The sequence below is a fragment of the Myxocyprinus asiaticus genome, chromosome 1 (assembly GCF_019703515.2).
Source record: "Myxocyprinus asiaticus isolate MX2 ecotype Aquarium Trade chromosome 1, UBuf_Myxa_2, whole genome shotgun sequence".
NCBI classification, from domain to species: Eukaryota; Metazoa; Chordata; class Actinopteri; order Cypriniformes; family Catostomidae; genus Myxocyprinus; species Myxocyprinus asiaticus.
Window position 1 is genome coordinate 16,839,675 of NC_059344.1, and position 26,453 is coordinate 16,866,127.

Genomic DNA, 26,453 nt, shown 5'->3' on the forward strand with positions numbered 1-26,453 from the left:
TCTGCATCAGTCCGTAAAAAAGCGCTGCAAAGCTTACTACAACGTCCACAATCAGTTTCCATCTCGACTTTTCAGGGTTTTCGTATCTTACATTATTCTGCATGCTTTTGCACGATAAGCACCGCATTGGATACCATGTTGCCCCAAGCTTCTTTCTTGAGGGCAAAAAAAGCACAATAAAAGCGATTATCATGCCCTTTTCGCGAGCTACACTGCATCTCTGCCGGGACTCGAACCCGGAGCCTCTGGATTAGAAGTCCAGCGCGCTATTCCATTGCGCCACAGAGACCGAACAAATCCAAATTCATCAGACCCGCTTTAGAGCGACACAGCATAAAGATTCATTAGCATCCAGCAGCATCAGGACCACACTGCCGACATTTTGGTTCTCCACAGATGACCAGCAGGGGGAGCTCTAGCGCAATAAACACAGAGTCACCAACAGATCACTCAGAGCCAACATGTCGGACTTCCTCAAATCCCAAACCAACTAAACTGGGTGTGGCAAATGGAAGTTCAGAAAGTTGGCCTTGTGGTAAATAAAATGTCAGCTTCAGTTTGATTTAAAACGTCCATGCCCAAACCTGATCAGACCCAAATTTGTATCCAAAATGATTACTTACAAGTATATTCACCATCCTCATCACTTTCAGGAATTTGGCTTAATTTTGTGCCTGAAACGGCAGCAATTTGTTTACCTCCACCAGCGGAGATTTGGTTAATTTGTCAGCCAGATTTTGTAACAGCAAGTTTTAATTTAATGCATACATTTGCCAATGTAAAATATCTTCAGCCGTTGGAGTTTTACCCGGAGCCAATTTTGGGTCATCGGTAACCAGATCTAGCAATTCCCACATATCAGCAGTGGCTTCTTTTGCAACTTTAGTGACTTCAAGTCTTAAAACTCTACCACTGCGATCTGTCAGAACTCCCTTAGACTGTTCTATCAACATACCACAAAGTACGGCGGAGTAATTCTGCTGTTTCTTAACATCCATAATCTCTTTCAAAATCCATTCACTTTGCCTTCACGGACCCCACTATTCCTGAAAACCATCTTTAAACATTTTCTGTTTCACTTTCATTCTACCTTCTAAAAATAACTCAGCAATTTGTGCTGTCAAAGACTCAAAAGGTTTCCCTCTTTCCATTAAGAAAGCCATTTTCCGTGTTGTGACAATTCCAACAAAAGAATGTACTTCGTTCACTAGATATGTTCTCTGATACAGTAATATTATTACATTCACTGTGTTCTTAAATCACAGATTTTATGAATTCAGTTGTACAATTCAACAACTATAACAATTTATCTCATCTGCTTTTCTGGATCAGAAATTAATTCTGCATTTACACAAATTCCCACTGCAAGGTTCTCTGGTACTTGGTTGTGGTGGTGTCTCATAAATGGAGATACATCCTGATGAAACCTATCAGTCAGGTTTCCCAATTTATCAACCACGCAATATAAAACTATTGCGAACTAATCGATCATTCAAAAGTGGTGTGCACCATACAAAGCTGCTACTCCCGTAACATTTATCTGTTGCACAGGATCTCAAAGATTCCATACTTTCTCACCCCACTGCGTCACATTTAAGGGACCGATCACGCCGAATCAGTCCTCAGATTAGGAGATTATTGCTCTTCGCCTTTGTTCTCTCTTCGTCTGCACCCGAAATTGAGAGAACCGGTGGCAAGGGATGTATCTCACAACACTTTACCAAGAGAATTTAAAAAGAATGGAAGATGAAAAACTCACCTTCCTAATCTTTGAGACTTGCAGGAGAAGAATCAAAGTTGATCCGTTTTCAACTTTATCTCGGTCCGGAACCTCTAAATTGATGCTGTGAGATCATGAGTAAAACATGAATAAAAATGAAATAATGAATATTGAATAAATGCGATAATCCAGAAAATAAATGTTTGATTATACATTTTAAGTAGATATATCCTAAGGATATATCCAAGGACTAAGTCCTGGAATAAACTTAACTACACAAATTCCTGTCTTTGTCTAATGAACTAAGTAAACAGAAAAAAGTTAAAGTACAGAATGAGTCGAGATGAGGCCTCAAAGTTGGAGATCAGATGTGAAGTGCCAGAGAGCAGAGGTGTTAGTCTCACCCAAATATTTATTAAGGTCTTTATACCCTCTTGAGACTGTGCCAGAAAGCACTTGCTTTTTAGATACAGAAAGTTCTGCGCAATGATGTAATAACACTAAGTGTCAGGTCAGGATGTTATGACCTATAGAAATGTGAAATTTGCAGTTTGAGTGGAAAGATAGACTACAGCCCCACTCGTACATTTATGCAAACGCCTCATAAATTTACCTGTCTCAGCGAGATACGAGGACAGGTGTCTCGAGACAGACATATCCTGTTATTTACAATGTCCCTTTGTCTATGTCTGGACGTTTACTTAGAACAATAACACAGTCAAAAACTATGCTCTCTCATTCCCGCTCTGAAGCCTCATGAGGTCAAAAGGGTATCAAACTCTAATTGCAGTGGCACCTGCAGCTGTACGGCCTTACACACTGTGTGTAACTTAAGCGCTACTACTGACCTGAGAAACATTTACTCAGAATATTTCATCAATCATGAAATGTGTCCCGTATTTCTGTTGGCTGTTTACAAGAACTAATGTTGCCCAGTTTGCAAATGAATAATTCTTTTGAGTCGGTTCTTTTCAGTGAATTGGCCAAACAGGCTTACGAAACGGTCTGAATCGATTCGTGATTCAGTATTATTCGTTCAGAGCTCTCTCACTGAATCATTTGGAATGGTTTTTCACACAGTAAAACAGTATCGGAATATTTACGAACACAGAGAACAAACAGTGCTGGATACAGTGGAAATGTACTAACAATCAACTGAAACAAAAGTCTGTCTTTTTGAGAGGTAACTTTGAGAAACTTCAGCTAGTGCTGTGACATGTGAACAAGGGGCTGTTGTTTTTGCATCCGCTCGTGAGTTTATTTCTATTTCTTCTGCTCCAAACTTACTTCAAACTTACTTCTCTGTCTGCTTGTATGAATGTAACACATCATGAGAAAGTTTCACCGCTGTTCAAATGCACTTTGATCGCATCATTTATATGTATAAATGTTTTCCATCTGAAAGGACTAAATATTAAATGAAACAAATGACAATAAAATGCAAAGTAATCTCTTCAGTAATCAAAATACTTTTAGAATGTAACTGTATTCTAATTACCAATTATTTAAATTGTAACTGTAGTGGAATACAGTTATTTATATTTTGTATTTTAAATACGTAATCCCGTTACATGTATTCCGCTACTCCCCAGCCCTGTTCAACTGATAAAAACGTGTCTTGAGACACCTGCGTTCTGCTCTGTTTGTTGTGGTGCGTTTAGTTTTTTTTAGCACGAGAATGCATTTGTTCTGAACGGTTACTGTAAGAAATGCTTTAGCCAATAGTTACATGAACGCTACATTTACTCCAGAAAATACAAAAAATACTTCTCTCAAAGTCACTAGAATTTAATGATTTGTTGTTTTTGCAAAAATAAATAAAAAATAATAATAATTCCCAGGGAAGCATGCCCCCGGATACCCATACATATAAAGTACAATTAGGCAGATTTCTGTGCCTACCCTCAGAATAAATCCTGCAGGCACCCATGTGAAATGTATACAGGTGCATCTCAATAAATTAGAATGTCATGCAAAAGTTCATTTATTTCAGTAATTCAACTCAAATTGTGAAACTCGTGTATTAAATAAATTCAATGCACACAGACTGAAGTAGTTTAAGTCTTTGGTTCTTTTAATTGTGATGATTTTGGCTCACATTTAACAAAAACCCACCAATTCACTATCTCAAAAAATTAGAATACATCATAAGACCAATAAAAAAAACATTTTTAGTGAATTGTTGGCCTTCTGGAAAGTATGTTCATTTACTGTATATGTACTCAATACTTGGTAGGGGCTCCTTTTGCTTTAATTACTGCCTCAATTTGGCGTGGCATGGAGGTGATCAGTTTGTGGCACTGCCGAGGTGGTATGGAAGCCCAGGTTTCTTTGACAGTGGCCTTCAGCTCATCTGCATTTTTTGGTCTCTTGTTTCTCATTTTCCTCTTGACAATACCCCATAGATTCTCTATGGGGTTCAGGTCTGGTGAGTTTGCTGGCCAGTCAAGCACACCAACACCATGGTCATTTAACCAACTTTTGGTGCTTTTGGCAGTGTGGGCAGGTGTCAAATCCTGCTGGAAAATGAAATCAGCATCTTTAAAAAGCTGTTCAGCAGAAGGAAGCATGAAGTGCTCCAAAATTCCTTGGTAAACGGGTGCAGTGACTTTGGTTTTCAAAAAACACAATGGACCAACACCAGCAGATGACATTGCACCCCAGATCATCACAGACTGTGGAAACTTAACACTGGACTTCAAGCAACTTGGGCTATGAGCTTCTCCACCCTTCCTCCAGACTCTAGGACCTTGGTTTCCAAATGAAATACAAAACTTGCTCTCATCTGAAAAGAGGACTTTGGACCACTGGGCAGCAGTCCAGTTCTTCTTCTCCTTAGCCCAGGTAAGACGCCTCTGACGTTGTCTGCGGTTCAGGAGTGGCTTAACAAGAGGAATACGACAACTGTAGCCAAATTCCTTGACACGTCTGTGTGTGGTGGCTCTTGATGCCTTGACCCCAGCCTCAGTCCATTCCTTGTGAAGTTCACCCAAATTGTTGAATCGATTTTGCTTGACAATCCTCATAAGGCTGCGGTTCTCTCGGTTGGTTGTGCATCTTTTTCTTCCACACTTTTTCCTTCCACTCAACTTTCTGTTAACATGCTTGGATACAGCACTCTGTGAACAGCCAGCTTCTTTGGCAATGAATGTTTGTGGCTTACCCTCCTTGTGAAGGGTGTCAAATATTGACCTGTCAGATCAGCAGTCTTCCCCATGATTGTGTAGCCTAGTGAACCAAACTGAGAGACCATTTTGAAGGATCAGGAAACCTTTGCAGATGTTTTGAGTTGATTAGCTGATTGGCATGTCACCATATTCTAATTTTTTGAGATAGTGAATTGGTGGGTTTTTGTTAAATGTGAGCCAAAATCATCACAATTAAAAGAACCAAAGACTTAAACTACTTCAGTCTGTGTGCATTGAATTTATTTAATACACGAGTTTCACAATTTTAGTTGAATTACTGAAATAAATGAACTTTTCCACGACATTCTAATTTATTGAGATGCACCTGTATTTTTGGTCTCACGCATGCATTTAGATCTCACGGATACACTTTGGATACATAAGGCATCAAACATGAATATAATGATAATTATACAGTGATGATATGAATGAATATAAAACTGAGTACATAAACATGAATATATGAATATGACTGCATAACTTCTGATTATAGTTGATTTCAAGCATAATATCAATAAGCAAAAATTTAAAATATAGAAAAGACTCTAGCCACATGCATCTGACATGTCCTTTGTAAGGTTCGTTCCATAAAAAATAATAAAATATAGTTTTTTTCTGTCATTCGTTTATGTCAGTATAATTTGTCACTGATTCTTTTCAGATCCGTCTCCCTGCCTCATTGAAAAGCTTTCTACAATGTGTCTTAACAAGAAACAAATATTAACTGTGATGCCGTTATATTTACATACAAACCAAAAATTGGATTTGTGCTCCTAAATCCTGATAAAATATTGATATACTTTCTACTTTTACTGTTTCTAAATGCATTGTCTCGTCATGAAGTTATATATACATACAGTATACACATTTGCACTTACACAGACACTCCACGTAAAGAAAAAACATACTTTAATACACATAATATTATTCACAGTGTCTAGAAAACCATATCTTTACACAATAATTTTTTGTAGCTGTACATTTATAAGAATATTTAGTTGGTAAACGATGTGCAGCAACAACTCCACATCCTTATAAAACTCGGCTATATATACCAGCATGGAAATGTTTAGCAATGGTGTACAAGAAATGAAGTATGGATATTTTTCACATAGTCCATGAAACTTTTTATGCCGTGTTTCTCTATTGGATTGCATTTAGTGAGTTGAAGCTTCTGTATTCCACTTGGTCCCTGCACAACCCCGGTTCCACTTAACAGATAAGCAGATTCAACCAACTTTCTCCAGTAAAGTTCATTGATTGCTTCACTTATCTTCACAATACATTCATCTAAACAAGTCATTTTTGTAAGGAAGAGCAATTTACTGGCAACACAGCAAAATGTCTAATCGGTGAGGTCAAAGTACATGTAGAAAAAGTGAGCATCCTGTGTTCATTGTAGTCCTTGATGAAATAGATGGACAAAAAGAGTTGTAGTAAGTTTAAACGTTAGTCTTCGAGTCTGCTCTGATTGAAATGTTTTAATCCATTGCTGAACATTTTTCAGTGGTTTCAGGTTTTACTCCTTTCATGTGTGGCACATTCATCATGGTCCCTAGTGAAGAAATGTGGTGTCAGGCTCAAGACTTATCTTGCTTTCTACGAACTCTTCAGTGGGGACATAAAGTCTACCAAATGCAGGGCTCTGTGGAGGAAAAAGATAATAGTAAAAGATACTATTAATCTTAGCTCTGAAACAGGACTGGCCCATCTACACTTACTTTTGTAACAGGGTCAACTGACATAAAGAACATTCATATCGGAATCATGATAATATTAATTCATTTGCGAAGTTATTGCTGGAGGGTTGAGTAAGTACAACCACAAATGCACCATTAATGCAGACAGATATGTACAAATTTTGGAGCAACATATACTGTCATCCAGACGGCATCTTTTCCAGGGACGTCCATGCATTTTCCAAATTACTTACCGTCAAATCAAATACTGCCCGCATTACAAGTGCATGGCTGCGTGAGCAGAGAGTGCGGGTGCTAGATTGGCCTGCCTGCAATCCCGACCTGTCTCCAATTGAGAATGTGTGGTGCATTATGAAGCAAAAAATACGGAAACAAAGGCCCCGTACAATTGCAGGTTGAAGACCTGCATAATGGATGAATGGGGGAAAATTCAGCTTGCAAACAAACTTGTGTCTTCAGTGCCCCAAAACATAATAAGTGTTATTAGAAGAAATGGTGATGTTACACTGTGGTGAACACTTGAATGTCCCAACTTTTCTGGAGTGCACTGCAATCATCATTAAAATGAGCATATATTTTCCAAAAAATAAAAAATAAATAAAATAATAACTAATAATAATAATAATAATGTAAAACCTCGAATAATGTGTTCTTGTAGTGCGTTCAATATAACACAGGGTGAATATAATTTACAAATTATTCCATTTTGTTTTTATTAGCATTTTCCATACTTTCCCAACTTTTTCAGGATTGGGGTTGTACATTAGAATAGTATTTGATTGTAAAACGTGCTGTATAAATGATTGCACAAATTACCCTTAGATCCTCAGTCGTTCTGATATTGTTATTGAACATGTCCTTAAAGAAAGGCCCTGGCTCTGGAATTTTTGGGAGTATGATGTTTTTGTTCCTGAAGAAAGAGAAGCAAATTGTGATTTCAATTCATTTCAGACCTTCAAAAAAAAAGTGCAAACAATCATGTATATCTGAAGTTCCGGGGTAATCTCATTTGTACTTTTTGGTATTCATAAGTTAATTTTACACATACATTTTTTGAAAAAACACTGAAATATACAATTTCAATATATACAAATCCAGAACTGAAATTTCCTGAACCTTTGCGAGAGTACCGCCACAGATGACGAAGTGCAATACTAAATAATGGAAAAATGTTTCTAAAAAAATACATTTTTAATGGTAAATTTGTTTAGAAATTAAATTGAAATTCAGATGAATTAAAGTAACAATTCCTATGGATACGAATGATATCACATTGGCAGTTCTTAAAGAGATTTGCCAGTTTTCAACACCAAAGTCAGTGGTGTAGGCAAGGGTGGGCCGGGGTGGGCCTGGGCCTGAATAATAGAGTTTTTTTATTTTACTTTAAATATATTTGAAAAATAGTTCTCCTTTCTGAAAGTGTGAAAGAACTGTTTGAATGTGCTGACTTTCTGTTGCTAAGGAAAATTCTATTTTTATTGAGGCCCACCCAAAAGTCATTTCCTGGCTACGCCCTTAGTCAGAGTTTGATCTGGTTAAATTCATTCACGTAAAACTGCAGTCTTGTATTGTAATACAAAGGTATTGTTGCACTTTCATCTTTTCAGAGAGGCCAGCAGAACAATGAAAAATATAAATCATTCATCACCTTCTGAGTAGCACCAGAGACACTATCAGGCAACAGGAAACTATGAGAGGGATAATAACGACTGCCAGCAACCCAGGCAAATTCGGATGACTGTTCTCACCTATGATAGCACAAAGAGGCTAATGATGATCATCATTCAACTCAACTCATCTCTTACAAATTCACTCATTACTCAGAATTAAAAGCTAATTCAAAAAGATAAAACTTTGATTTAAAAATCTCAGTTGAAGGGGAGGACCGGATGTGAATAGGGAGATCATTCTATAACTTGGGGGCAACCACAGAAAGGTCTAGATCGTGGAACTGCTAACAGCATTCGGTTGCATCATTATTAACATCATCATCATTACTACCATTATTATGTGTTGGTATTACCTGGTAATAGTTCAGCTTATTAATGGTATCGCTATCTTTGCTGCTGATCTTTTTCTGTCATGTTTCCATGTGAAATGAGCTTTCAAGAACAAGCCGTACCGTATTCCACCTCTTCACTCAGTTCACTTTCCCCTTCACCACAGTTTTTGAAGATGTTCTGCACTCTGGCTCTGTACTTGCAAGCTGGGTCATATTCAACTGTATGGTTGATATGTCCCTCCACCTCGACACTCTTCACAAATATTCAGGAAAAATAAAAAAGTTGTAAAACAAGCTGGATCATGTTTCAACATAATACAACATGTTATGATATGTTGTATAATGTAAGATTTAAACAAATGGTTTACATTATATCTATTTAAATGTACTGAACTATGTTAAGTTTAAAACGAGTTCCATTAGAACCAAATTAAACGCCAGTTACCAAACTGCACTATTTAAAGTAAAACGTATGAATTTTGCTTACAAAGTTCATACTCCTCATTGATTCCAATCGAATACTTTGCATTTGTCCTGAATTTACAATATGTACATTGGTTTGATGGAAATTTGTCATGCAATTGAAATGCATAAATCTTATACACCGCACCACAGACCTGATCTTACATTAGCAAATATAAAAGAAAGGTTGATTTACCTCTTCATTGCACTTGCTGTATATGTACTTGTAGCCAAAGCACTGTTCTCCATAATCATTAAACTGTGGCCTGATCGTTTGAAAATGGAGACTATGCCCGACTCTTACGATTTTCAGTTTGGGTGTGTTTAGTTTTGCTGAAAAGTAAGCCAACAAAAATCCAAATAATTTGTCTTCCATTAAGCAGTTTTAAATGGTGTAGCATTGGACTTCATTTTGACTAATAGAGATCAACAATTTGATTCAAATAGTTTGCTGCTGTGAAAATAAAAATGTTATCTTTGGACCAGGTATTTAGTAACTGAGAAAACTAGTATTGTCTTCTTGACTTTAGAGAAGGCTACAAAGAGAGAAAGTATGTTTACCTTTGTTCCAAGGATTTTTATCCTTGAAAGTGTTGTTAACAGGAATTCCCTTGAGAGTTCCATTAAACAGATAGAACATGTCATCTGTTGAATGCTTGAAATATTTACTGTATATGGTACATTCAGTCTTCTTCGTCTTGTTTAAATATGAACACTCTTTGACCGATTCATTCTTAGGTAACCTGAAAATGAGCAACAGACTTTTTTCTGACTAGTGCATGGATGCAAAGAATATTAATATATGGGAAATATCCACATATGATTGATGGAATATGGGTGAACTATCCCTTTAATTGACATGAATACAATATATTAAATTTTCTTGAAAGTTGCTTTGGTAAGAATCTGAATCTGCCAAGAAAAAAATAACTTAATTTAATGTAATATAAATGTACCAGTAATAAAATCGGAGGTCTTGGACATCATCTGCAGCAGAATCCCAAGTGCAAATCATCCTGTCTCCGGAATAATAGAAACAGCTCAAGTTTCTCACCAGCGTCACTGGAATAAAAAATAAATAAAATAAAAAAGTTTTCAAATCAGTTTTCAAGGTTAGACTGACAAAAGTGAAACATTTATCTCCTAATTATGTAATAGGTGAATCTGAATGGTTGAGGGAGTTCCCTGTCTCCATGAAAATGAATGGTGTAAAGATCACTCGTACTGTATATCCTAAGTTGAATTTTAACAAAGCAATGAAATACTTCCTGTTTAAAAGAGTTTTAAAGTTCATGGTGTCAAATTATAAGGCAAAATACTGGAGCTGAAAAAAATAAATAAAAAAAAAATAATAATAATAATTATTATTGTGTAAACTAACACAAAACGTTCATTTGTAGCTTCCATTAGTGCTTTAGAATTCCTAAACTACCATTAGACCTCTCTATTTACAATTAATCAAGGGAAACACATGATTCAACATGACTCTGGATTTTGATAGCAAATCTGTGGCCAATGCAACATGCAAACCATATTCACTGTAAAAAGTGGTAAAGCGTGTAATTTCTGCAGCAGGTTGTCCCAATATTTTAATAAATAATAATTAAAAAAAATATTGATGTAATTATGATATTAATGGGACTTAAACCAGTTACATTAAATGCTTTCATATAAAGTAATTTTTTTTAAAGTTATCTGACAAAATGTTTTTACAGTTTTATATAGACAATAAAAAGAGATACTGTGAGATAACGCAATAAACAACGTTAACCGATTTAATTACCTCAAGTTAGCTTTCAACATCATGCATAGAGGCCCGTCTCTCTTGATTTAAAATAACGCAATTTCAAGATCACTTTGGGCTACAATTTTGGTATCTTCTGAAAGAGGACACTTAGGGCTTTATTTTCCCAATAACTTTTCAAAGTAATATAAGTGAAAAAGCAAAAAAGTTAGAAAAGTCTATGCATATTGGAACTGAAGTGTTTAGCACAGTTTATTTTATTTTATTATATACGTACTGTATATATACAGTGTATATATATACTGTATATAATATAGTATCCATCCATCAATTTTCCATCCATCCATCCTACGCTTATCCGGGTCTGGGTCATGGTGGTAGCAGACTCAGCAAAACAGCCTATACATCCTCCAGCTCTTCCTGGGCGATCCCCAGGCGTTCCCAGGCAAGCCGAGAGACGTAATCCCTCCAGCATGGTCTGGGTCTGCCCCTGGGTCTCTTCCCAGTTGGACATGCCTGGAACACCTCCCTAGGAAGGCATGCTGACCAGATGCCCGAATCACCTCAACTCACCTTTCAATGCAGAGGAGCAGCAGCTCTACTCCGAGCTTCTCCCGGATGTCTGAGCTTCGCACCCTATCTCTTAGGGTAAGCTCGGCCACCCTGCGAAGAAAGCTCATTTCGGCTGTTGTATCCGTGACCTCGTTCTTTCGGTCAATACCCAAAGCTCATGACCATAGGTGAGGGCAGGAACATAGATTGACTGGCAAATTGAAAGCTTTGCCCACAGACTCAGCTCCCTTTTCATCACTGCCGCCGCTGCACTAATCCGCCTATCAATCTCATGCTCCAGTTTACCCTCACTTGTGAACAAGACCCCGAGATACTTGAACTCTTCCACTTGAGGAAGTAGCTCACTCTCTACCCAGAGGGTACAATCCACCCTTTTCTGATAGAGAACCATGGCCTCAGGTTTGGAGGTGCTGACCCTCATCCCAACCATTTCGCACTCAGCCGCAAACCACTACAGTGCATGCTGGAGGTCACAGCCTGATGATGCCATCAGAACAACATCATCCGCAAAATGCAGAGATGAAACCCTGAGGCCCCCAAACTAGACACACTCCGATCCTTGGCTGTGCCTTGAAATCCTGTCCATGAATATCACAAACAGGATAGGTGACAAGGGACAACCATGGCGGAGTCCACCACCCACTGGGAACAAGCGTGACTTACCACCGAGAATGCGGACATTATATGATTATACAGGGACCCAATGACTTGCATTAGCGGCCTGAGACCCCATACTCCCTTAGTACCCCCCACAAGACACCCTGGTGGACACAGTCATAAGCCTTCTCCAAGTCCACAAAACACATGTAGACTGGGTGAGCAATCTCCCACTCTCCCTCTAGGATCCTCGCTAAGGTAAAGAGCTGATCCACTGTTCCACGACCGGGACAGAATCCACATTGCTCCTCCTCTACCTGAGGTTCGACAATTGGTCAGTCTTCTTTCCAGCACCCTAGCTGAGGCTTTCCCAGATAGGCTGAGAAGTGTGATCCCTCGATAATTGGAACACACCCTTTGCTCCCCCTTTTTAAAAATGGGAACCACCACCCCCGTTTGCCAATCCCCAGGCACTGTCCCCGATTTCCATGCAATGCTGAAGATGCGTGTCAGCCATGACAGCCCAACAACATCCAGGGCTTCAGCATCTCAGGGTGAATCTCATGCACTCGCAGGGCCTTGCCACTTCTGATATTTTTGACTGCCTCAGTAACTTCAGCCAGAGAGATGGCCTAGGAATCCCCTCCATGGATTGCCACCTTACTGTGTTGGAGTTGTTTGAGTGCCCCAGTGACCCTGGGAGCTGTGTTGTCTGGAGCATTAGCAAATTGGGCCAGGCGAGGGGACAGACAAAGAGCGATCCAACCTAACCCCCTATGAAGAGGTCACCAAGTGGCAGTAGAGTTACCTCGCCTGGATTAGGGAGACCTGGGAGAGGAGCTCTCCTGGGAGAGGAGCCTGGTGGCTGGGCTTTGACTCATGGGGCCCAGCCGGGCTCAGCACAAAAGACTAACATGGGGTCACTGCCTTGTGGGTTCACCACCTGCAAGGAGGAAAACAGGGGATGGGTGCGATGCCCAACGGGTGGCAGACAAAGGCATAAGCCTATGCGGACTGGATCTTGGCTATTTACAGTATATATAACTTATAAAATTAAATTTAAAAAAAATTCTGTGCTAAACACTTTACTTCCAAAATGCATAGATTAGGATTTATTTTAGGCATATTTCCAAAAATTACCACTTGGGGACATCAAAAGGCCACTTGGTTGGCTATTTTGAATAAAATTAAATACAAATTTGGTGGACGCTCAATTTGTTCAATTTACTTTTTGGGAATCATATACAGTTTTACAACAGAACTGCTGCTCGGGGTGCATTTGCGTTATGAGAATGTTTACTGTATGTACGTTTTTTCTCTCAGAAGAATTATGAAGTAAATAATGGACATTCCATCATTATTTCACTTTTTTGGACTAAAGTTACAATCGGGTGTTATGTACTTTAAGCTTGCCATGTCACTCATGTGTCACTCATGTGTGACGAATTGGATTTATCTATGGCTCTAAATAAAATTTAAAAAAGGTATGAATTCCCATATTGCTTTTGCATGTTTTCAGTTGTATTCCTGTCACAAATTATTTTATAACTGTCAATGGATCATTCCAATCATAAAACAGTGATCAAACATTGAAGCTATTGAAGCTGAACACTTCAATGTTTGACATAAATGATATATAGTTTGTAATTAATAACAAACTAAATATCTAAATAAATAAAATAACATTAGTAACTAAATAAATAACATTAATAACATTTTTGGATGGTACAGCATGTAGTAAAAGTAAATGTCACTCAGTCAGAACATTACGTTTCAACACGATTAAACAGTACACATGCTGCTCATGATCAATATAACCAAGTATGCTGCCATGCTAGGCAGTCTTAAAGTTTCTTTAGAAATAAACAGATAAATAGTACTGGCACAATATATAATAACCGAAAAACGGAAACACAGCCTCTTACATAATAAGCACTGTTTACATCAGTTAGTCGGCTGTCATGTACCTGGAAGTGGAGGGATGGTGATTTTGATTGGTGAGCTTTGGTCCTTGTTTCCACAGTTTTCAGGGTATGTTTTAACAATGATGCACAGTCCATTCTCATTGGACACATAAAATGTGTGGTTCAAGTCATTGGTCTTTATTGTTTGTAGTAGATTGTTGGGAGGACAGTCCTGTTGGAGGAATTTCCAAAGGAGTTAGTGCTGTAAAATCAACTAAATTTATTACAAAGCTAAATTTACAGCTTGGCATTGTTTAAATAACACAGGACATAATTCCCCTGTATGAAGGGCTCAGTCACATATCCTCGTGTAAATCTTCAAAAACAAAATATGTGTGTCTTTGTGTTTACTTCAGGGCTGGTACTAGCATGTGATCACTGTCAGTCAGGGCAGAGGCATCAGAAGTTTCTGAGGGGCTCGATGCAAATCCCCCCTAGCCCCACTTTAGATGCTTACATTTTGCTCCTTGTAATTTTGAACTCACAAACCACAGTCACATAAAACCCACAAGCGGCTAAGAATCCAGATCCAACACTGTACAAATTGCACACAGTGTCCTCTACCTTTTGCTACCAAGTATTATACATCTTAAAAAATTTTGTTTTAATATCTTGTTATATACAGTACATAATGTGAGTCTGTTGCTGAGGGTCTTGAACAAGCATTTATTTATAATGGTATGAATTGTAATTGTATGAACTGTATTTAAATTAACAAGTTTTATTATCCTCAAAACTATATGTCAAGCTTTATCATATCAACACATAACACTCTTGTCAAACATACATAAAATATACGCCTTGATCATAGCCATCACCGCTCCGCAAGCCATTTCAGAGTTGTAGTATTTGTACAAAATATGAGTTACATATTTGATAAGGAGATGTTTCACACAATCTGTAATTTTATCATCACACAACTGCACCAACATACATGGTAAAAAGTGGCAACCTGCAATTGTAACCATAACATGCTACTTCTACTTGATTCAACTCTTAACCCGTGTTGTGTTCATTTTGTGCTAATGGATTGTGTGTTCCCGGTCAAAAATGGCCGGCCCAGTAAGATTGTTTATACATCTCTAATATTGCATGTATTATCACAAGATATTGCATTAAATCTTTTTATCAACTTCTTTTTTAGTAATTATTGCAGGTTTTGTACTCCTTTATTGAACAATTTTTTTTTAATTGATAGAAAGATTAATTGAACTGAGATTATACTGGGCAAAAATAAATAAAATAATAATAATTACATAATGAATTGATAACCACTTGCTTGATCTGAACAAAATAGGTGTCATTTTAAAGTCTAGAATCTGGAATGCATATAGCTGATCCTACAAATTTCTAAATAATGCTTTTTAATTTGCTGACAAATAAGAACGGTTTCGTTCTCATCATTTGGAAATGTTATCAACAATTATATTCAGAGTTGGTAAACCATAAAAAAGATGAGATAGCCATGTGCTATACAGTATATCGTTGGAAAGGTCTCAATTAGTAGAATGCAATGAGATGATTTGTTTCTGCAGTGAGTATTAGTGAATTAAATTCCCACTAACACACATAAATATAATAAACAGGAGAGGCATTTTTCGTCATGTTTTTCCTTATTACTTCCTGAAACATAAATATAACATAGACAATGACATATCATAACTTATAGCAGATTATCCCAATTCAAATGAGCCCAAACACAACATAATATGATAAGTAGATCTTAACATATTCCTCAAAGAGTGTACAGAGAAGATGATGCACAAAAGGGCGCTCAACACACATTGTGTGTGTGTGTATGTGTAAGTGTGTGCACATGTCCGAGGACTTTGTGTGTGCAAACACACATCCACATATGGGAGTATGGTCAAATGTTTGTGCATGTGTGTTTTCAGATACCATTTGTGAACAAAGTCAAGAAATGTTATTCCAACTGGATTAAGTAAAAAAACAAAAATCGTAAGAAAAAAAAGTCAATACACAGCAGCAGCCACAGCAGAGTCCTTCATGTTCTAAATCAGATGCTCCAATCAGAACGAATTTATGTTGTGGAGGTCAATCACATCAGTTTTTTTATTATTCAGTTAATCAAAGAAATTCTTTATATGCAATTAAAAGATTTCCTTACAGTTCCTAAACCACAACAGTCAATAGAGAATACATAAGAAATTAAAGGGGCGTGTATCATTTGAGCCACTTGGCACAGTTTCAGTTCAAGTGAAACTAAAAGTAAACGCATATCCTGAAATTTAAACTCTCTCCTTGTAAACTGGTAAACTTGTAAACTTGTACAAGGGAAAATTACAATAAACCCAATTCTGCCCTAAGTAATCCAAAGTATAAGAAAGCCACACACGCCTCTAACCCGTGATTTTTGTTTTGATTACATGAAATGGCTAAAGCACACCATAAACACTGCAGTTCAGTGTTGATTCAGTGTTTTTTGGGCCTGGCAAACAGTGTGATTATAGAGGAAAACCTCTATAAGCTCCACTATATTTTAGTGTCCATTGTACAGATACTGTATGGTAACACTAACTGTTCTCTCTTAACACTTTAAGGCTGTATACATTAACATTAGTTAACTATATTAATTAATGTGAACTAACAATGAAGCAAATTACAGCAAATATGAATCTTGGTTAATGTTAACTTCAACTTATACATTTTTGAAATTAAGAGTTGTATATGTTAACATTAGTTTGCATTATGCATTATGAACTACACTGTAAAAAAAAGTCCTGTTGTTTTTACAAAACAAAACTGCCAGCTGTGGTTGCCAGAATAATTATGTAAAAAAATACAGTAAAAATGTAAACAACTTTACAGAACAACCTGTAAATTTTAGTTTAAAACTGTTGTAATTTACATGACCACATTGGCACTGTAAAAAAAAAAAAAAATTGTTTTTGTTAAATTTACAGTAAAAACTTCATAAACGTGATATTAACCTTCTGAAACGGTAAACATCTGCTTTTTACTTTATAAGGTATTGTTGATCACCATAAAAATTACAGAAGGGCACATGATGAGTTTATCAATAGAGGCCCTTCCAGGAACAATGACAAATAAACATGTAGAGACAGCGCTCAGTGTCACTCACACAAACACTAAACACTATCAGGGTAACACATGTGAAATATAAATAATGTAATAAACATTAAATAAACTACATTAAATATAAAACAGAACATCCCAATGTACATAACTGATATTACAAATAAGAAGAAACATAACTATTCCCATGAAATATAACGAAATGTGATGGGTCATGCAGGGAATTGTGGGAACGCCCGATTACTGTTTTTTTTCTGTAATTTTAACAATAATTGACTGTAAAAAGTGCATGTACTCTCTTGTTATACAACAGGAAAATCATACTTTTTACATCTAAGAAAACTTCATTTTTACAACATTTCATTGTAAAAACTACTGTATTGTCTTTTAAAATATATGTAAAAAAAATTACTGTATATTTTACAGTTAATACTCATTAATCAATTAATGTATGTTTTCTGTTGCATTTTTACAGCCTTTTACTGTTAAAATTACAGATTTCTTTTTACAGTGTAACAATGAACAGCTGTATTTTCATAAATTATTATTAACCAAAATTCATTAATGCCGTAATACAAAATTGTTCACTTGTTAGTTCATGATCGCTAATGTTAATTAACTATAGTTAACAAATAGATCCTTATTGCAAAGTGTTACCAAAATGATTGATCAATTTTCTGTTTTGTTACTATAATAATTATATTAACAATAAAAATGTGTCGTTGACATATTAGCTTTGTCCTGCGGTAGCCTATTACATGCTATAAACTATTTGAAACAGCATATTTTATTGTTTTATAATCATTAGGCATGTATTAAAATACTGAAAAGCCTAAAAGGTTTTATGACCAGTTAACACCTAAACTTTAGTCTTTCCCATATCGTCTAAAATAAACTTTACCCTACATTCCTGATGTTGACAAATAAAAAGTTAAAGTCCATGTTATCTGTCAACCGAATTATAAATGGCTCCACACAAGAATTACTAATTACACTGTAAAATAAAGTGTGACCTCTATTTACTTTCATTTATCCTCTCATGTTCTCTTCGAGGATTTATTATAGTTAGGCAAATACGGTTTATAGCTACAAACCGAAAACAATGAGCGGAAATAAGTTTCCCATGAAGAGTGTCGGGTTAAGATGACTCACCTGCCCAAGGCGCACTTCCACTGTGTAGTTCACTTTGCAGTCAGGATCCAGACCCTCAGGTTTTTCCCATGTCACACATAACGTGAAAGGCGATGTATAAAGTTGCCATATAAAGTTCAGATTTCTCGGAGGCGGCAGTCGATCTTTGGGATTCAAGAAGAGTGATGGAAGTGAATATAATAAATCCAAATAAGACTAAGGCTCGACAACAAATTTCGTTACTGCCCAAAAGGGGGTAGATAGAACTATCATCTAGTTGCGGGGTTCTTCGCAACTAGATGATATCTGACGTCATAACGTTTCGGGAATTATACAGGATTTCCCGCATGCACTAGTGTAACTTGCCTTGTTGTCAAAGGAAACTTGGGGAAAAGCGTTCAGAACAAATAGGCAACCCAACGAAACAGACGTAAACTCACCTGATACGTTTTCAACTCCAACGAACATGACAGAGAAACATATGATCAAGTACATATCCCAATATCGACACATCACGTTGAAGGTTATGACGAGTATTCCGTGAAAAGTCCAATGTGAAATCCCGTAACCCAAGTACACAAAACGTAACGTTTTACCCTTGTTAAGCGTTCACAGTCATACCCGATATAATAATGAAACAGAACATGACTTGTTTCCCTCTCAAATTAAAAGACTGGAGGAGTCTCTCTCTCTCTCTCTCTCTCTACACACACACACACACACACACACACACACACACACACACACACACACACACACACACACAGACTTCGGAGTGGGAGGAGTGTGTGAACCCTTCTCCAGTGAAGTACCCTAGAAAATATTAATATGCCATAGACTTTAGAAAACATGTAGGTGTGCCTTTATATAGTGCAATGTCCCTGTACAAATCGTTGTAAAATGATTAAACAATTGGACATGCAAAAACAGCCGTAAAATTGCATCGTATTGCCGTGACATATGTTTTAGGATCTATAAAAACAAAACTATTTGAGCTAGAGTTTGACCCTTTTTTTTATTTTATTTTTTTACTTTAAACTATATTCCAACAGATATGTCGACATAGTCAGCTGATGCATAAGGATCAAAAATAAGTAACCATATGTATTTTCGTTCAACAATATCCTTTTCAGCAGGCATCCCAGAACATTAGTAGCCTACAGTATTTCTAATTGTTCAGTAGGGTACAACGGGGCTAAAGGCATCAAGATTGAAAAAAAAAATAAATAAATAAATAAATAAATATATATATATATATATATATATATATATATATATATTTATTGAATATTGATAGAGCAACAATTTGTTTGAAAAGAAATAGTAACAGTAATTTATGTATTTAAAAAAAGGTTGCAAGGGGGCCTTTTATCCCTAGTGTGTCAAAAGGCCCCCAGGGGGGTTATAGTTAAATATAGGGACAATAGTTAACTTAGGCAAATACTTCTGAGGCAGCAAGCTGCTTTGAGTAAAAAATTAAGATCATGCTTATTCAAAATAACCACTTTGGAAAGGGGTTAACAATTTCCTGTTAATTTCTGTCACATTTGACATTTCTTAACGTCTCAAGAATTCTATAAACACGGTTATAAAATAAATAAAAACTTTGGATTTAATCACCTTGAACGAAACTGAAAATGGCAAATAAGTACAATGTGACAATTTCAGGGATTCTCATTAGCTACATGAATTTGCAATTTTAAAATCATTACATATTAGATCAAATTACCCCAACCCATTCCTGAACATTTTTTGCAGTGTGGCAGGATGCATTATCCTGCTGAAAGAGGCCACTGCCATCAGGGAATACCACTGCCATGAAGGGGTGTTTGTGATCTGCAACAATCTTTAGTGAGGTGGTACATGTCACATCCATATGAATGCCAGGACCCAAGAACATTGCCCAGAGCATCACACTGCTGCTGCTGGCTTGCCTTCTTCCCATAGTGCATCCTGCTGCCATCTTTTCCCCAGGTAAATGATGCACACACACCCGGCCGTCCACATGATCTAAAAGAAAACGTGATTCATCAGAACAGGCCACCTTCTTCCATTGCTCCACGGTCCAGTTCTGATGCTCACGTGCCCACTGTAGACGCTTTCTGTGGTGGACGGGTCAGCATTTGCACTCTGACCAGTCTGTGGCTACGCAGCCCCATACGCAGCAAGCTGCGATGCACTGTGTGTTCTGACACCTTTCTATCATGGCTCGCATTAAGTTTTTCAGCAATTTGTGCTACAGTAGCTCTTCTGCTGGATCAGACCAGACGGGCTAGCCTTCGCTCCCCACGCACATCAATGAGCCTTGGGCTCCCATGACCCTGTCACCGGTTCACCGGTTGTCCTTCCTTGGACCACTTTTGGTAGGTACTAACCACTGCATACCATAAACACCCCACAAGACCTGCCGTTTTAGAGATGCTCTGACCCAGTCGTCTAGCCATTACAATTTGGCCCTTGTCAAAGTCGCTCAGATCCTTACGCTTGCCCATTTTTCCTGCTTCCAACACATGAAATTCAAGAACTGACTGTTCACTTGCTGCCTAATATATCCCACCCCTTGACAGCTGCCACTTTTATGTTGTGGCTGATCAGTGTAAATGTTTAATGGTTTCAAGGGTCAAAGATATGAGCCACAGATGTTTTCTAACCAGTTTTCTTTTTAAGTGGTTACTCACATTTTATGTTGTGTGTATGTGTTTTGAAAAGGGTATCGGTCACCCTATCCAAGAATATGCTGCTTTTCAAAAGAACAAGAAAATTCAGAACAAACATTAGCAAAGACTTTTCTTAAGAAATGCTTAGTTTATCTAATGAATTACAGATCACAGAAAAAAAAAAAAAAAACACATTCAAACAGTATGCTGATGTAGAAACCTGAAGGAAATGATGAAACTCATATCTGGAAACTCTTTTTAGCAAATTCACTGTCCATTCTGATCAGAAGCAGATTTTTTTACTAGATTCAAAATAAGACAATTGCTTGCTGTGGCGAGCAGGGCATGGCCGAGCGATAAGGATGGATGGCTGAGGGAGAATTATCGCAATCAGCCGGGAGAGAGATAAAGAGGAGCCAGAGCCTCAGTTCGAGAGAGAGACACACATAGCTGTCTGTGTGTGTCAGTGTGTTTGACGTGACTGCTGAAAAGCAGTGTGTGTATTTTATGTGATGCTGAAAAGCACACCGTTATTTGTTTCACTGAAAAGTGCAATTAAAAGGCTTACGTGTCTTACGTGTCAAAATTTGTATAAAATTTTATTTTATTTTTTTAAAGTCTTAACGTGGATTGTTTAGCTGGCTTCCGCTTCCTCCTACGTAAGAAAGGCAGATGTCTGCCACACTTGCAAATACTGCTTTCTCAATACTGTACACATCCTTGCATGCGTCCACACATGCACAGCACTATCGACAAAGTAACTAGATAGGTTTTGACAAACTTTGCTGTTGGCTTGACAAAGCCTTGTCTGAAAGTTAGGTTTAAAAAAAAAAAAAAAAACTTTGATAGATAGATTGATAGATCAGTCAATCAATCTATCAAACTTTTTTTTTATTTTTATAGATAGATAGATCGATCGATCAACAGACCAAGTCTGTAGAATAACAAAGTTGGCTTTGTCAACATTCTCTTGTTGAATGGCTATGCATACAGTACATATATATAATATAATTTCAACCTGTTTCCATTTTCAGTCTTGCAAACTTCAGTAAAATCAGTAACCACTGCTACTACGTTTCATGACTGAAAATAGGGAAACAGGTCATATGGTTTTACCACATACTGTTGTGGTTAGTTAAAATTCTTGTTTTTGACAGTTGGCAATGGGAACACTGATGTCTTGAAGTGTCAACCATGACTGCATCAAGCAGTTTGCACCAGGCATCAACATAAATGAAGGCAATGTAAACAAAAGCATTCCCAAGTAAACAAAAGCATTCCCAAGTAAACAAAACCATTTTGTGCAACGTGTTTTTGCCCTGCTAGTAAATAATTATAATCATGTTTATAGCTACTCTATGACTCATTTTTAGACTTCAAGACCACCTGACATTTTCAGATAGTGACTTTTTGTTCAAGAGCTACAACTGTAAATGAAATCTGGAAATGTAAGCTTATTGTATTAACTGTCCATTTAATCTTTGGTTTGCGCCGCAATTTTAATATCAGTTTAGTTTCCAGTGGCATCCCTGAAATTAAAATGGACCGTCTGGCTAAGATCTACAAAATATTGTCAACAGAGAATTTAAGTCAACGTGAAACCATATTCACAACCTATTTTACTTCTGTTATGTAACATATTTCAGAGAAAAATGTGGAACGGGACTTGATGTTATCCATCGGGAATTGATTCAATCATGAAAAGTGGTCGCTATTTTCTAAAAGTGGGACATGGTGATGTCAGACAACAATTGTTTTAGCGGCAGAGTTGAAGTTACAGCGTTTTTTTTTTTTTTCCTTTGAAAATAACGTGCACATGTGAATTGTTCATAGTAAGAACAGGAAAGTGTAGACAGGGTCAATTTTGATATCATGGTGACTTTAAAATGTCAGTTAGAATTCTAAAAGCAATATATACACAAACCCAAATAAAAAAAAAAAAAGTACTGGCTGTACACAATAAGTAAAAACATGGCACTAATGGCATCTAAAATGCTGACATTCTAGCAGCAAGAGGGATGCTTGCTGAAGGCCTATAGTGACTTGATTTGTACATTCAGTTGAGCTGATAGTCAAGAACAATGAGTGAAAGGTTCTAGCCCAGGTTACTGGAGGTTCCGCTGATGGCGCTGAACACATGAAGAGAGTTCTGCAACAGAGAACACATCATATCCTCTTGGTAGATCTAAGGGATGAAAGATGAGAAGAGATCAATTTTGGAAATGGAATAAGAAACCAATGGAATAATAGACTACTTAATGATTAAGATATGCATGAGTGCATGCACAAATACGGAAACATTATAATACAAATACTTGCGTACAGCAAAAACGGTTACCTAGAACTCAATCTATTAGGCATGGCAGCATAATAAAGGAAAACAGAGAAATATTAGAAGCAGAGGAAGGAATAAGAGGATAGGATTACATTCACACCATGTCTTTTTCAAACATAGACAAAACACTTTAGTACCCATGATAGGGAGTTTTAACCAGTGGTCAACTTATTCTGAGACAAATGTATTAAAAATAAAGGGATTATAGAGAATAATTGTGGGAAATTGCATCTGTGAGAAAGAATGTTTACATGCGAGATGAGACACACACACACAAAAAAAAAATCATAAGCATAAGGAAAGTCTAGCGATTGCAACTTATCTTTTAACCAGCATAGAAATTATTTAGTTCTAGAATGATTTTAAATGTGAACTTATTCAATTTATCGGAATAATAATAAAATAAAAAAACTTTGACATTTTCAGAAACTTTGGCAACTTCCCTTGTTCATTATGAAAAAAAAAGAAGAAAATTTTAAGGAATATTTACGACAGTTTACACATACGCTTGCTCTTTGGATTAAACTGTAAATGGAGACTGTCTCTCAAAAATTAAACATCAAATAATTAATCAGAACTTGTGAAACCAGTGCAGGGGGTAAGTAAACACCAGCAAAGTTGTTTAGTTAGCGAGATGTAAAAATGTACTGCATGATTTTGCACAAAACTTTATTTGCCATTTTGTTGTAATAAATAATATAAATAATATAATAAATAAAATATGATATAAATAAAGTTTATTTAGTTTAATCTATATTTTCATAATTTCCAGAATAAAATTTTTACTACATAAAGATAAGTTACAGTAAATAGTTTACGAATGTAAACTATAATTAAAAGAAACATACTTTTTAACTGTTGACAGACAAGTAAACACATTTAATACTGCCTTTCTCAAAGTCTTTTGTCAAGTCATTTTGGGACACAATCTCTCTGTGAAAACTGAATGTGCACACTAAATCAGATAATGCCATGGTCCAAATCATTGAGATCACATTTTTGTTACCCATCCTGATGATTGATGTGAACATTAACTGAAGCTCCTGACTCGTATCTGAATGATTTTATGCACTGCACGCTGCCACACGACTGGCTGATTAGATAATCGCATGGATGATTGTTGGCGCCAGATGGGCTGGTTTGAGTATTTCTGTAACTGCTGACCTCCTGGGATTTTCAAACACAACAGTCTCTAGAATTTACTCAGAATGGTGCCAAAAACAAAAAACATCCAGTGAGCGGCAGTTCTGTGGACAGAAATGCCTTGTTGTTGAGAGAGGTCAACGGAGAATGGCCAGACTGGTTCAAACTGATGAAGTCTACGGTAACTCAGATAACCACTCTGTACAATTGTGGTGAGAAGAATAGCATCTCAGAATGCTGTTCTGAGATGCGGGTTGGCGCTGTTTTGGCAGCACGAGGGGGACCTACACAATATTAGGCAGGTGGTTTTAATGTTGTGGCTGATCGGTGTAAGTGCTTGATACTGTTCTGTTCACACAGAGTCCGATTATTTACAGGAGTTAAAGCCGTATTCCAAACCCAAATTCACTCCAGAAAACTTAAGGTAATAACAACCACATTTACAATAAATGTGTACACTGTAAAAAATGGTAACATCCAGTTGTTACCCCAAGCAGCTATTTATACCTGAACCCTTACAATTAGTTTTGTTGGTGTAACCTAATGTATTATGGTTGAAACATATTTTTTATTTGAATAAATCCAGTAAATTTAAATGTTACCACATGAAGCATAATTTAAAAGAATGCAAGTGTAGTATACAGAACCAAACTAAACCAAACATATCTCACTGTCAATTCGGCAACGGTAGGTCAACAGTTCTTGAGCAACTGCCCCCAGTGGCCGAAGCAGGAAGTGTTTTTGAATATATGGACACGTGAGCTCCAGTTATCAGATGAAATGTCCACAGAGGGGCACCAAAAGCAAGTTGTAAAGCAAGGTGTTCTTAGTTGTAAATGATGTAATACAGTGAAGAGGAATGCATATTTTACTAACTCTACACCCAAACCCCAACACTAAACCTAACCGTCAGTGGAGTAAAAATGTGACCTTAGAGGGAAAATGGAACCTCAGAATCGCAGTCATCACTGATTATGCGAACGCAATTACTTCCTGGTTTCAACAACAAACGAGAACCTAGGTCTCCCACATTGTTGACGCAACACGCTATCGGTCGATCCACAGCAGAAAGAAATCTTTTTTACTCTAAATCTCTCCTTTAACTTTCACTTTCAGATGTGAAAGTGAAACTAAACAGGCACCACATGTGACTTTCAGATGTAAAAGTGAGTGTAGATTTAGAGTAAAAAAGGACTTACATATTGATCTGTTTCTCACCCAAATGTATTATATCACTTCTGAAGACATTGATTTAACACTGGAGTCTTATGGATTACTTCTATGTTTCCTTTATGTGATTTTTGGAGCTACAAAGTTCTAATCACCATTCACTTGCATTGTGAGGACGTACAGAGCTGAAATACTCTTCTAAAAATCTTTGTTTGTGGTCTGCAGAAAAAAGAAAGTCATACACATCTGGGATGGCATGAGGGTGAGTAAATGATGAGAGAATTTAAATTTTTGGGTGAACCTCTCTCTTTAATCCCTTAAACGGCTGCATTCACATTTATGGACGCTTCAGAACGACACTTTCTGCAAATCTCCAGATAAAGCAGTTTTCTTAATCGCATGTAAACGTGGTCAAAGTCTTGACAGAATGAAAAATATAGAAGCCTCAGCAAAGTGAAATGATGTCCACACAGCAAACTAATAATAACTATGCTTCTAACCACAGGTAAAGAGCTGTTCGCAAATGTTCCTTGGAACTACAGTTTCGGGAAACACCAAATCGTTAGTATTATGTTGGTAAAGCTACACTGCTCCTACGAAGCGGTGCCGCCTTTTTTAAAAGTAGAGAATTAAAATGCTTTGTTTTTTAACAGAAAGCATAAAGAAAATATCAGCAATGTAGGCCTAGTGACAAAAATTCTTTCAGATTATTTTTTAAATGAAGGGTCACATTTCTTATTATTCAGCAAAACAGTAACAACAGAAACAAAGCATTAAGTTTTCATTCCATTTTTAAATAAAACATGTCATTGTTCATCAGAAAGGGACATTAATCTGAAAGAAAATGCAGTTGTTTAAAAACTGTTTTCACCCCCAGTAAAAAAAAGAAAAAAAAAGTTTCTAATTTCAAAAGGGGGCGTGGCCCAAAAAACATTTGAGCACCACTGATTTAGGGCATTCACTCCTGCTTTTAAAACATGTTGTTGATTTGATCTATCACAGATTATGCC

At 36.9% G+C, this 26,453-nt stretch overlaps 2 protein-coding genes and 1 non-coding gene across 4 annotated transcripts in view; all 3 read right to left on the bottom strand.

Moving 5' to 3' along the window:
• Positions 1-215: 215 nt before the first annotated feature.
• On the bottom strand, positions 216-289 carry trnar-ucu (transfer RNA arginine (anticodon UCU)). Its single transcript has one exon. It is a non-coding gene; the product is annotated as a tRNA-Arg (tRNA).
• Positions 290-5,800: 5,511 nt separating this feature from the next.
• LOC127452789 (interleukin-13 receptor subunit alpha-1-like) lies at positions 5,801-18,850 on the bottom strand. Of its 2 annotated transcripts, XM_051718549.1 has the most exons (10): positions 18,579-18,849; positions 18,160-18,302; positions 13,954-14,122; positions 10,029-10,134; positions 9,634-9,815; positions 9,269-9,405; positions 8,731-8,863; positions 8,257-8,356; positions 7,425-7,518; positions 5,801-6,553 (listed from the first exon to the last, which is right to left on the bottom strand). In XM_051718549.1, the coding sequence occupies exons 1-10, from the start codon at positions 18,649-18,651 to the stop codon at positions 6,464-6,466; spliced, it is 1,227 nt and encodes a 408-aa protein (XP_051574509.1). In that variant the 5' UTR covers positions 18,652-18,849; the 3' UTR covers positions 5,801-6,463. The 2 variants fall into 2 exon arrangements, with proteins under 2 accessions (XP_051574509.1, XP_051574595.1); XM_051718635.1 differs by lacking the exon at positions 8,257-8,356 and having other exon boundaries at positions 18,579-18,850.
• A 2,765-nt stretch (positions 18,851-21,615) lies between these two features.
• LOC127450161 (dedicator of cytokinesis protein 11-like) overlaps positions 21,616-26,453 on the bottom strand; it is a 121,170-nt gene continuing 116,332 nt past the window's right edge. The window contains exon 54 of the mRNA XM_051714052.1: positions 21,616-22,980. Coding sequence (XP_051570012.1) covers positions 22,891-22,980 — 90 coding nt within the window. The 3' untranslated portion in view covers positions 21,616-22,890. The remainder of the gene's footprint in view (positions 22,981-26,453) is intronic.